This window comes from Lepisosteus platostomus, chromosome 6 (genome assembly GCF_059453375.1).
Source record: "Lepisosteus platostomus isolate fLepPlt1 chromosome 6, fLepPlt1.hap1, whole genome shotgun sequence".
In the NCBI taxonomy this organism is placed as follows: domain Eukaryota; kingdom Metazoa; phylum Chordata; class Actinopteri; order Semionotiformes; family Lepisosteidae; genus Lepisosteus; species Lepisosteus platostomus.
The window spans coordinates 10,439,320-10,450,962 of NC_142616.1; the positions used below are offsets into that span (position 1 = coordinate 10,439,320).

Sequence of the window (11,643 nt, forward strand, 5' to 3'; positions counted from 1 at the left end):
GCTGACGGTATAGGAACAGCGCCAGAAACTCCGGGCTCGAGTTACCATATAGTAACGGCCTGGGAACAAGAGATCACACACTGTATTATTACTATTATTGAGAGACAGGCTCACTGTTCCTCAGGCTGTGACAGGAGATCACACACTGTATTAATATTACTGAGAGACAGGCTCACTGTTCCTCAGGCTGTGACAGGAGGTCACACACTGTATTATTATTATTATTATTATTATTATTATTATTATTATTATTATTATTATTATTATTTTTGGGAGACAGACTCACTGTCTGTTCCTCAGGCTGGGACAGGAGATCGCACACTGTATTATTATTACTGAGAGACAGGCTCGCTGTCTGTTCCTCAGGCTGTGACAGGAGATCACACACTGTATTATTATTATTGAGAGATGGGCTCACTGTCTGTTCCTCAGGCTGTGACAGGAGATCACACACTGTATTATTATTATTGAGAGACAGGCTCACTGTCTGTTCCTCAGGCTCTGACAGGAGATCACACACTGTATTATTATTATTGAGAGACAGGCTCACTGTCTGTTCCTCAGGCTGGGACAGGAGATCACACACTGTATTATTATTATTGAGAGACAGGCTCACTGTCTGTTCCTCAGGCTGTGACAGGAGATCACACACTGTATTATTATTATTATTGAGAGACAGGCTCACTGTTCCTCAGGCTGTGACAGGAGATCACACACTGTATTATTATTATTGAGAGACAGGCTCACTGTCTGTTCCTCAGGCTGTGACAGGAGATCACACACTGTATTATTATTATTGAGAGACAGGCTCACTGTCTGTTCCTCAGGCTGTGACAGGAGATCACACTGTATTATTATTATTGAGAGACAGGCTCACTGTCTGTTCCTCAGGCTCTGACAGGAGATCACACACTGTATTATTATTATTGAGAGACAGGCTCACTGTCTGTTCCTCAGGCTGGGACAGGAGATCACACACTGTATTATTATTATTATTATTATTATTATTATTATTATTATTGAGAGACAGGCTCACTGTTCCTCAGGCTGTGACAGGAGATCACACACTGTATTATTATTATTGAGAGACAGGCTCACTGTCTGTTCCTCAGGCTGTGACAGGAGATCACACACTGTATTATTATTATTGAGAGACAGGCTCACTGTTCCTCAGGCTGAGACAGAAGATCACACACTGTATTATTATTATTGAGAGATGGGCTCACTGTCTGTTCCTCAGGCTGTGACAGGAGATCACACACTGTATTATTATTATTGAGAGACAGGCTCACTGTCTGTTCCTCAGGCTGTGACAGGAGATCACACACTGTATTATTATTATTGAGAGACAGGCTCACTGTCTGTTCCTCAGGCTGTGACAGGAGATCACACACTGTATTATTATTATTGAGAGACAGGCTCACTGTCTGTTCCTCAGGCTCTGACAGGAGATCACACACTGTATTATTATTATTGAGAGACAGGCTCACTGTCTGTTCCTCAGGCTGAGACAGGAGATCACACACTGTATTATTATTATTGAGACACACTGCGGCTGAAGTCTGAAGGTAAAGTCTCTGTGGGCACAAATGGCGTTTATGCAGTCTCAAAGAGTAGTTTTTTTCCCTGCACCTGTGTGGGGAAGATCACCCCAGAAACGTGCAGGCTTGAACTCCAGGTGCCCTGTCCTCTGTTCTCCTGTCCCTGCTGGGACCCCCAGTTTATTTGCTAGGGGAATAGGAACAGCTCTTCCTCCGGGACAGCGGATGGGGCGCGTGTGTGTGTGTGTGTGTGTGTGTGTGTGTGTGTGTGTGTGTGTGTGTGTGTGTGTGTCATTCCGGGAAGGCAGCTCCGCTTGGTTCCTCTGTTGTGATCAGTTTGTGGTTTCCTCACCTCTGACTCCCACCATATTGAGGAAATGTGTGTGAGTGTGGGGGGGCGGGGGGGTTATTGCCGATTGCAAGAAACCTATTTTTTTAAATAGTCAGTCAGTCAGGCAGACAGAGCATCAGTCAGACACAGGATCAGACAGTCAGAGCATCAGTCAGGCAGAGCATCAGACAGACACAGGATCAGACAGATGGAGGATCAGAAAGTCAGTCAGTAGATCAGACAGTCAGTCAGTGGATCAGACAGGCAGTCAGTGGATCAGACAGACAGTCAGAGTTCAGCCAGTCAGAGGATTAGACAGACAGAAGATCGGTCAGTCAGACAGTCAAAGGATCTCTCAGGTCTGTCCAGCTGTTCCGTTTGAAGCAGAGCAAAGAGAGAAAGTTGACGAGCTAAACCAAAGGTAAGATATCGCTTGCGCCAGTGAGGTCGCTGTGGGACTTGTGTTCCCTCTGTGTCCTGTCGCTGTTTGAGACAAGCTCCTCTCCTCTCTGATGTCCGTGGCTGTCTGGGCTCGACCTGGAAGATGTACTCATTTTAGAGAGAAGCCACAGAGATCAAGTGTCCTTTAACACAGAGAGGTTGCTCTGCTTTGTGGAAGTAGAAGTCTTTAGAAGGTTTGTTGAATTTTTATAATCTCTCAAGTCTTTATTGATACTTGATATCAGTTTTATGAATCGCCTGTGAAACATGTTCAGTGCAACAGGCAGGCAATCAGAAGCAGCCGCTTGAGTTAGAGCTGAGTGGAGGAATGAGAAACCTCCTCTCTCAAAGAGGGTTACGGCAGGTTCTTTCCCACGCACTGATTTACTCAGTATCAGCAGTGAAACAGGAACCACAGACACTACATGGTGTTAAAACCATAGAAACCATAGAGGCACCTCTTTACACAGAGGGTGGTGGGGGTGGGGAACTAGCTGCCCAGCCATGTTGTTGAAGCCGATACCCTGGCTTCTCTCCAGACACAGCTGGGTGAGATCCTCCAGTCAGGACAGGAGGCTCCTCTTTACACAGAGGGTGGTTGGAGTGTGGAACAAGCTGCCAGTACCCTGGTTTCTCTTCAGACACAGCTAGGTGAGATCCTGCAGTCAGGTCAGGAGGCTCTTTACATAGAGTGTGGTGGGGGTGAGGAACAAGCTGCCCAGCCAATTCAATCAATCAATCAATCAATCAATCAATCAGACCATCCATCATTTGAAAGCTCAGACAGGGAGTGACAACACATCTTCTCCACACGCAGTTTAATGAGATGAACAAGTGGGTTCCATGGTTTCAGGGCAGGGGGCAGACGAGACGTTTGTCTTTGATGGTCTTTGTTTTTGTCTCCCCCATCCAAAAGACATTGACGAGGTGTGTAGAAACGCATGAAATGGTGAAATCCCTCTTTGAGCAATCCGGTCTCATGCAACTTCTTAGGCACTGGGCTCTGTCTATATAGGTGGCTTTGCAAGGGTCTGACGTCTGTTAGACAACCAGGACTTGCAAGATCTGTAAGAGCTTCCAAAAGGCCCTCGGAGTCTCTGCTCGAGTTTTCTGCTGTTTGACCAGCTTGACCTGTTATTGGCACAGGTGAGTCTTTGAGCTACACTCAGAATTTCGTCGTTTATTGATCTTTAATCCACTGGGATCAGAGTTCACTCACTGATTGATCTTTGACCCGCAGTGATCGGGATCACATCTCTTATCAGTCGTTGGTCCACACTCATCTGTATTTCAGTATTTATTGATCTTTGTTCAGAGTCTCGGCACTTATCATTCTTTGATCCGCCCTGAGAAGGATCTCATCATCTCTCGGGCACTGATCAGCCCCGATCAAGATCCCGTCCGTCATCAATCTTTACTCCACGCCGATCGGCCACCTGATCACGCAGATCAAGGTTATTCACACGTGGGCAGGCTGTGTGAGACGTTACAGCAGAGCCACGGTCCTCTCTGACGGCCTCATACCGTCACATTGCGCCTGTGTGGACACAGACCGATTGACGGCTGTTGACGGAGGGGGCTGCAGGGTGAGCAGACAGTCACCCCTCTCAGGATCTCCTTTCCCTCTCCCGTCCTTTACTCCATCTGCTCCTCCGTGAAGCTGAAAGACGTGTCTCCGTACTAGGAGACAGACTGGCAGCGCGATGTGGTGCAGTGCTCAGAGTTGCCGGGGCCCTGGGGTGCTGTCTGTGTGGAGTTCTCCTCCCAGGTTCCTCCCACAGTCCGTAGACAGGCTGGTTCTGGGATACCTGGCCCTGGTGCGGGTGTGGGTGTGTGTCTCTGTCTGCTCTGTGGCGGACTGGCGTCCCATCCAGGGTGTACCCTGCCCTTCTGCCCACTGCCTGCTGGGATAGGCTCGACCTCCCCCACCGCGATGCCAAGCTGGCCAAGACGCTCAGAAAACGGGCAGGAACCAGAGCTCTCGGGCTTGACCGCTAGTGGCGCAACCTGCGGCAGGAGAGCTTCGGGGAGCTGCGTCGGCGTCTAATCAGGGAAGGGCTCTCGGTGGGACGAGACCAGGGCGACGCCAAGGCCCGAAAGCACCAGCTGCTGCATCTGGCCCTGCGCGTCGGTGTCGTAACAGGTCGCACGGGGGGGTCTGAGGAAACTGGCGCGCGAGTTCCCAAAAGCTGAAGTGTTTCTGAGCATTTTGTAATGTCAGCGGCTTGGCTTTCCCTGCTTTACATAACACCAGTGTGGCAAACTGCTGTGTGCTGAAACATCCTCTGTAACAGCCCTCTGTGTGAAGCAAGCCTCTGCTGTAAAGAGCTCCCACTGATCAAGAGTCAAAGAAAAAACAACCCCTTGATTTTGTTGCTATTGGCCTGTTACAGTGTACCCTGCACTTCTGCTCTGACTAACCCTAGGAGAGACCTGACAGGTTTACTATCATGGTCTAGATTCATGGGACTCTGTGTCTAATGATTGTCAATCCAGCTGAATCTGCAGGGCTAATTGGGATCTGTATTAACCCCTCTCACTCAGTGCAGTGTTAATGTACTGGAGTGTCCAGTCAGTGTGTCTGTATTAACCCCTCTCACTCAGTGCAGTGTTAATGTACTGGAGTGTCCAGTCAGTCAGTGTGTCTGTATGAACCCCTCTCTCTCAGTGCAGTGTTAATGTACTGGAGTGTCCAGTCAGTCAGTGTGTCTGTATGAACCCCTCTCTCTCAGTGCAGTGTTAATGTACTGGAGTGTCCAGTCAGTCAGTGTGTCTGTATGAACCCCTCTCTCTCAGTGCAGTGTTAATGTACTGGAGTGTCCAGTCAGTCAGTGTGTCTGTATGAACCCCTCTCTCTCAGTGCAGTGTTAATGTACTGGAGTGTCCAGTCAGTCAGTGTGTCTGTATGAACCCCTCTCTCTCAGTGCAGTGTTAATGTACTGGAGTGTCCAGTCAGTCAGTGTGTCTGTATGAACCCCTCTCTCTCAGTGCAGTGTTAATGTACTGGAGTGTCCAGTCAGTCAGTGTGTCTGTATGAACCCCTCTCTCTCAGTGCAGTGTTAATGTACTGGAGTGTCCAGTCAGTCAGTGTGTCTGTATGAACCCCTCTCTCTCAGTGCAGTGTTAATGTACTGGAGTGTCCAGTCAGTCAGTGTGTCTGTATGAACCCCTCTCTCTCAGTGCAGTGTTAATGTACTGGAGTGTCCAGTCAGTCAGTGTGTCTGTATGAACCCCTCTCTCTCAGTGCAGCAGACTCCTGGAGAAAGGCACTATGACGGATGTGAAGACTGCAACAGTCCCTCCTGGTTCTGATCCACAGCAGCAGCCCGGTTTGAGCTCAGGTCCTCCTGCTCCTTCGTATGATGCTCCTCCTCCCTACCTGCCCCCTCCATACCCCACAGGTACGGTTGCACCAGTCCCCCGTCCCTCCAGTCCCACAGCCTGTGAATCAGCAGGATCACAGCAACAGCTGAGCCGATCCAGTGAGGAGAACTGGGATCTAGTCCCGATCTGGTCTGTACTGCTATGGATAACAGTGTCCCAGTTCGCTACAGGTTAAACATTTATCTTAACTGTCTTCAGTAGATATCTAATTAAAGGTCGTTGTCTTCCTCTGTGGTATAGTGTCTGTATACTCTCATACCCCGGTTTCCGAGCCTAATTCGTTCCTGAAACTCTTTTCTGAAGGCGGGAGAGATCGTAAATTGACAATAAATTATTTGTTTTGGGGAAAATGCCACCCCATTCCGAACCGAACACAAGTTCACTCCAAAACCGCCATATAGCTGTGAAATAATTGATATCATATTTAAATCTTTCATTCTTTCGTAATAGATCGCTATCCAAGCGATCGGCTAGAACGATATGCATGCTGTTGTGGGCTAGGACGCTAGAGAATCTTTTTCCCTTCCTGAAGACCCCACAATGAGCAGCAGCTACAAAACAAACACACCAGAGCACTTTGAAAAGGAGCTTTCGCTGTGGCCGTAAAGAAGGCGCTGCGGCCTCACGGCGCCCACGCAGAGACGGGCAGCTGTTCGGCGGCGCTGAATCCAGATGTTCGCCGAAGGGTCTCGCCCCAAAATCGGTCGCTTTCGAACTCCGAAGTTCGGAGTAGCGAAGCTCCGTCCCCATAACGAATCACAGGGTACGAATCCTTCATGTTCGGACGAGCGACAATTCGTCCACCGAACGCTGTGATACCGGGGTGTGAGTGTATGTCGGATAAGATCAGACTGTGTTGTCTCCTGAGGGATTGTTTTATGGATACCCAGCACTCCTGTACATTTAAATAGAATGCAAACAAAAAAAAAACCAAAACATTGCAAAAAATGAGAAAAACATTGCACATTTAAAGCCTAAACATGGTCAGTTGTCGTCACAGCAGCCTTTTCTCCCTGTTTCTCCGTGGTCGTCCGCGAGATGCGAGTTTCTCTTCAGTGCGGTGTGAATATGGTCTTTCTGAATTTCCCACTCTCTTTCCTACAGCCATCTCTTACGCACCCGCTGGGCCTTACCCAGCCCCTCCCTCAGTAGCTGCGATGGTGCCCCCCCCTCCGGGAGAGATAGGGTTCAAGGTGTCAGAACAGCTCCCTCCAGTGGACAGCGAAGGTAAGTGCAGCCATTTTAATTCACCTTTGATGAGATGAGATAAGATCACTTTACTGGCCCTATACAATCTCTTGCATTAGGAATTTGTCTTTTCGTAGATCCCAGCTTGTTCTCCATGAGACACACAGACAGGGAGAGAGAAGCTGGGGGTCAGAGTGCAGTGTCAGCCATTTATACAGCACCCCTGGAGCAGCTGGGGTTGAGGGCCTCGCTCAGGGGCCCAGCGGAGTAGGATTCCTCTGCTGGCCACAGGATTCGAACCGGCAACCTTCCAGCCACAGCCACACCATAATTAATATACACCTTTATAGCACCTGGGGACTCCCCTCCACCACCACCAGTGTGCAGCCCCACCTGGATGATCCTCCAGTCCGCTCACACACTCCAGCTCTCAGTGGGGAGGAGAGCAGAGTGATTAGGCCAGTTCAGAGAGGGGGGTGATCAGGAGGCCGTGATCGGAAAAGGCCAGGGGTGATGGCCTCATTTTGATATTAGAAATGTTTGGAAAAGGGATGCCCAGTGTATTTTATGCAAACCGTTTGACATCCAATTATTCAGTAACGCAAATCAGCTTTTTAGAAATCACTACTGGATCTGGTTCTTAGTTTGGCCCTTTGGAAGTTCAAGCGATATTTCCAAGATCAGTCAGGCTGTCCTCTCCATGGCCGTGATGGTGGTGATGATGATGATGATGATGGATGCATGAACGCCTTCCCCAGAGAGGCGCCTCAGGCCTTCTGCAACGCAGCCCGGAGGCTGAGCTCAGCCGGTAGAGCAGGAGACGCTCCGTCTCAGGGGCCGGGACGTGATCTGCATGCCGCGTGATCGCCTTTCTCCAATCGGGGGCCGGACGGCCTCGCCTCGTCTCGTCTCTCTCCTTCCCATGAGCACTTGAGCAGGGCCAGGGGCGGCTGATGTCTGAACGTCTCCCTCTCTCTCTCCTCCGTGGGCGTGCAGCTCCGGCCCCGTGCGAGACGAGTGTGCCCGTGGGCTGCGTGGAGCTGGTGGTGAGCGCCTTCGACGACAAGAACGTCCGCAGGGCCTTCATCAGGAAGGTGAGCCGCCTCTCCACCTATCCTCTTCCTCAGAGCCATGCCGAAGTGATGTCACTTTCTCTCTCCTTGAGCGGTGTGAGAATCACCTCCTTCTCTTTCCCAAACACCTGACTGACCCGCTGAGTGCCCAGCCTGGCGCTGATGTGTCTCTTGAATGTTCATGCTTTCTGTCCAAGTGTTCAGTGTGCTGAAAGTCTCTCTTTCTGCAGGTGTTCAGTGTGCTGGCTGTCTGTCTCTCTGTACAGGTGTTCTGTGGGCTGACTGTGCTGTATCTCTCTCTCTGACTCCAGGTGATCAGTGTGCTGACTGCGCTGTATCCCTCTCTGACTCCAGGTGTTCAGTGTGCTGACTGTACTGTATCTCTCTCTGACTCCAGGTGATCAGTGTGCTGACTGCGCTGTATCTCTCTCTGACTCCAGGTGTTCTGTGTGCTGACTGTGCTGTATCTCTCTTTGACTCCAGGTGTTCTGTGTGCTGACTGTGCTGTATCTCTCTCTCTGACTCCAGGTGATCAGTGTGCTGACTGTCCTGTATCTCTCTCTGACTCCAGGTGTTCAGTGTGCTGACTGCGCTGTATCTCTCTCTGACTCCAAGTGTTCAGTGTGCTGGCTGTGCTGCATCTCTCTCTCTGACTCCAGGTGTTCTGCGTGCTGACTGTGCTGTATCTCTCTCTCTGACTCCAGGTGATCAGTGTGCTGACTGTGCTGTATCTCTCTCTGACTCCAGGTGTTATGTGTGCTGACTGTGCTGTATCTCTCTCTGACTCCAGGTGATCAGTGTGCTGACTGTGCTGTATCTCTCTCTGACTCCAGGTGTTCAGTGTGCTGACTGTGTTGTATCTCTCTCTCTGACTCCAGGTGTTCAGTGTGCTGACTGTGTTGTATCTCTCTCTCTGACTCCAGGTGTTCAGTGTGCTGACTGTGTTGTATCTCTCTCTGGCTCCAGCAGTTCAGTGTGCTGTATCTCTCTCTCTGACTCCAGGTGTTCAGTGTGCTGTATCTCTCTCTCTGACTCCAGGTGATCAGTGTGCTGACTGTGCTGTATCTCTCTGACTCCAGGTGATCAGTGTGCTGACTGTGCTGTATCTCTCTCTGACTCCAGGTGATCAGTGTGCTGACTGTGCTGTATCTCTCTCTGACTCCAGGTGTTCTGTGTGCTGTATCTCTCTCTCTGACTCCAGGTGATCAGTGTGCTGACTGTGCTGTATCTCTCTCTCTGACTCCAGGTGATCAGTGTGCTGACTGTGCTGTATCTCTCTCTGACTCCAGGTGATCAGTGTGCTGACTGTGCTGTATCTCTCTCTGACTCCAGGTGTTCAGTGTGCTGACTGTGCTGTATCTCTCTCTGACTCCAGGTGATCAGTGTGCTGACTGCGCTGTATCTTTCTCTCTGACTCCAGGTGTTCAGTGTGCTGTATCTCTCTCTGACTCCAGGTGATCAGTGTGCTGACTGTGCTGTATCTCTCTCTGACTCCAGGTGATCAGTGTGCTGACTGCGCTGTATCTCTCTCTCTGACTCCAGGTGATCAGTGTGCTGACTGTGCTGTATCTCTCTCTGACTCCAGGTGTTCTGTGTGCTGACCATACAGCTGCTGGTGACCTTCAGCATCGTGTGCCTGTTCACCTTCTGGCAGGGGCTGAAGCAGGCCGTGCAGAAGAACCTGTGGATCTACCTCAGCTCCTACATCATCTTCGTGGTCGTGGCCCTCGTCGTGGAGTTCTGCGGCTCCATCCGCAGGAGGCACCCCTGGAACCTCATCGCACTGGTGCGCAGAGCGAGAGCAGGGCCGGTCGGCTCCCCCTTCCCCCCCCCCGTCGTGATCGTTACAAAACGCAGTGCTGCCATCCAGGGGAAAAAAATCCTGAGTTATCTCAGAACGACGAGGAAATGACAGCGTTATTATGAGATAGTACATCGTGTACTTCATGCGATCATCAGGCGATAACACAACTGTCGTACAGCATGTCCATCATGATTAGCCGACTTTCAGTTTGAAGCAGTACGTCCCGGTCAGTCTTCAGGACACCTGTGAGCGTACCCCTGGTTATAATTGTGTTATAACGTTTCATTCTGAATGAACCCCAGGGGAAAGTCAGTCCGGACATATCCTGCTGGGTGCTGGACACTGTCCCCGACACTGCACCCACAGCTCCAGTGCGTACACTCAAATGATCCGCAGTGTCACCATCAAAGACGAGAGAATGAGGGTGGCTCTCAGGATTGTGTTTTGGTTTCCTCGGCGATGCGCTGCAGTGGATCGCGGGCTTCCCCGACAAACCACTGCTTCCTGGCCGTTCCGAGAGCGGAGACAGAGCGCCGCGAGCGTGTTCCTGCTCCAGCGCGGCCCAGGCTGGATCGGGAGCAGGGCTCAGTACCCTCGTGTCGTCTCCCGCAGGGCACGGTGACCCTCAGCCTCTCCTACATGGTGGGCACAGTGGCCTCCTTCCACAACACCACGGCCGTGCTCATCGCCATGGGCTCCACGCTGGCCATCACCTTCGCCGTCATCGGCTTCTCGGCGCAGGTAGGGACTGCAGCCCGCACCGCGCCCGCCCCCGGCCCCCGGCCCCGGCCCTGAGCGCTGTCGTCCGTGTCTCCGCAGACGCGGGTCGACTTCACCTACTGCAACGGCCTGCTCCTGGTGCTGGCGGTGGACCTGGTCATGTTCGGCTTCTTCAGCTGCTTCTTCTACTCCAGCGTGCTGCAGGTGCTGTACGGCAGCCTGGGCGCCCTCCTCTTCTCGCTGGTAAGGACCAACTCGCCCGCCCGTGCCTGTGTTCCTGTCCTAAACCCCCCTCCCTCAGTGCAGTGTTCATGTACTGGAGTGTCCAGTCAGTCAGTGTGTCTGTATGAATCCCTCTCTCTCAGTGCAGTGTTAATGTACTGGAGTGTCCAGTCAGTCAGTGTGTCTGTATGAACCCCTCTCTCTCAGTGCAGTGTTAATGTACTGGAGTGTCCAGTCAGTGTGTCTGTATGAACCCCTCTCTCTCAGTGCAGTGTTAATGTACTGGAGTGTCCAGTCAGTCATGGTTATCCCCTCTCCCTCTGTCTCAGTTCCTGGCAGTGGACAGTCAGCTGGTGCTTGGAAGACAGAAATACGCCCTGAGTGCAGAGGAGTACGTCTTCGCTGCCCTAATCCTCTACCTGGACATCATCATGGTCTTCCTGTACCTGCTGATTCTGCTGGGCGGCAGCTCCAACAACTAACACACAGGATACACACACACAGGACACACACACATACTGCATACACAACCACTGGACAAAATACCAGCCTTCCCTTTCTCTGTGCTCTATCTGCTGCTCTCTGTCCTCTGCCCTCTATCTGCTGTCCTCTGTCCTCAGTCTGGTGTCCCTCTGTCCTCAGTCTGCTTTCCTCTGCCCTCTGTGCTCTGTCCTCAGTCTGCTGTTCCCTGCCCTCCTCCCAACTGTGAAGTCCCAGCAGTCCCAGCACCCCACTTCCCAGTGGCACTGTTAACGTCCGGCCCCTGACAAGAAATAAAGTTGGTTTCTGCTTCCACAGCGTGGCCTTCGTTTTTATTCTGCCCCCCCGACAAGCTCAGCACTGCAGCTGTGAGGGAGGTGGGACTTCAACCACGGGGCTCGTTAGGTGCCTAGTGAGCTTCTGGTAACACTTAATCACGCTTAAGTAATCATTTGCCCA

The 11,643-nt window shown here is 51.3% G+C and overlaps 1 protein-coding gene across 4 annotated transcripts; it reads left to right on the forward strand.

Moving 5' to 3' along the window:
• Positions 1-1,988: 1,988 nt before the first annotated feature.
• LOC148660238 (protein lifeguard 1) lies at positions 1,989-11,499 on the forward strand. 4 transcript variants are annotated; one of them, XM_088634186.1, is made up of 8 exons: positions 1,989-2,293; positions 5,558-5,714; positions 6,802-6,924; positions 7,882-7,979; positions 9,544-9,744; positions 10,375-10,503; positions 10,582-10,725; positions 11,034-11,499. In XM_088634186.1, the coding sequence occupies exons 2-8, from the start codon at positions 5,585-5,587 to the stop codon at positions 11,184-11,186; spliced, it is 978 nt and encodes a 325-aa protein (XP_088490312.1). In that variant the 5' UTR covers positions 1,989-2,293; positions 5,558-5,584; the 3' UTR covers positions 11,187-11,499. The 4 variants fall into 4 exon arrangements, with proteins under 4 accessions (XP_088490312.1, XP_088490315.1, XP_088490313.1 ...); XM_088634189.1 differs by having other exon boundaries at positions 5,563-5,714; XM_088634187.1 differs by lacking the exon at positions 1,989-2,293 and adding an exon at positions 2,800-3,459.
• Positions 11,500-11,643: the final 144 nt, after the last annotated feature.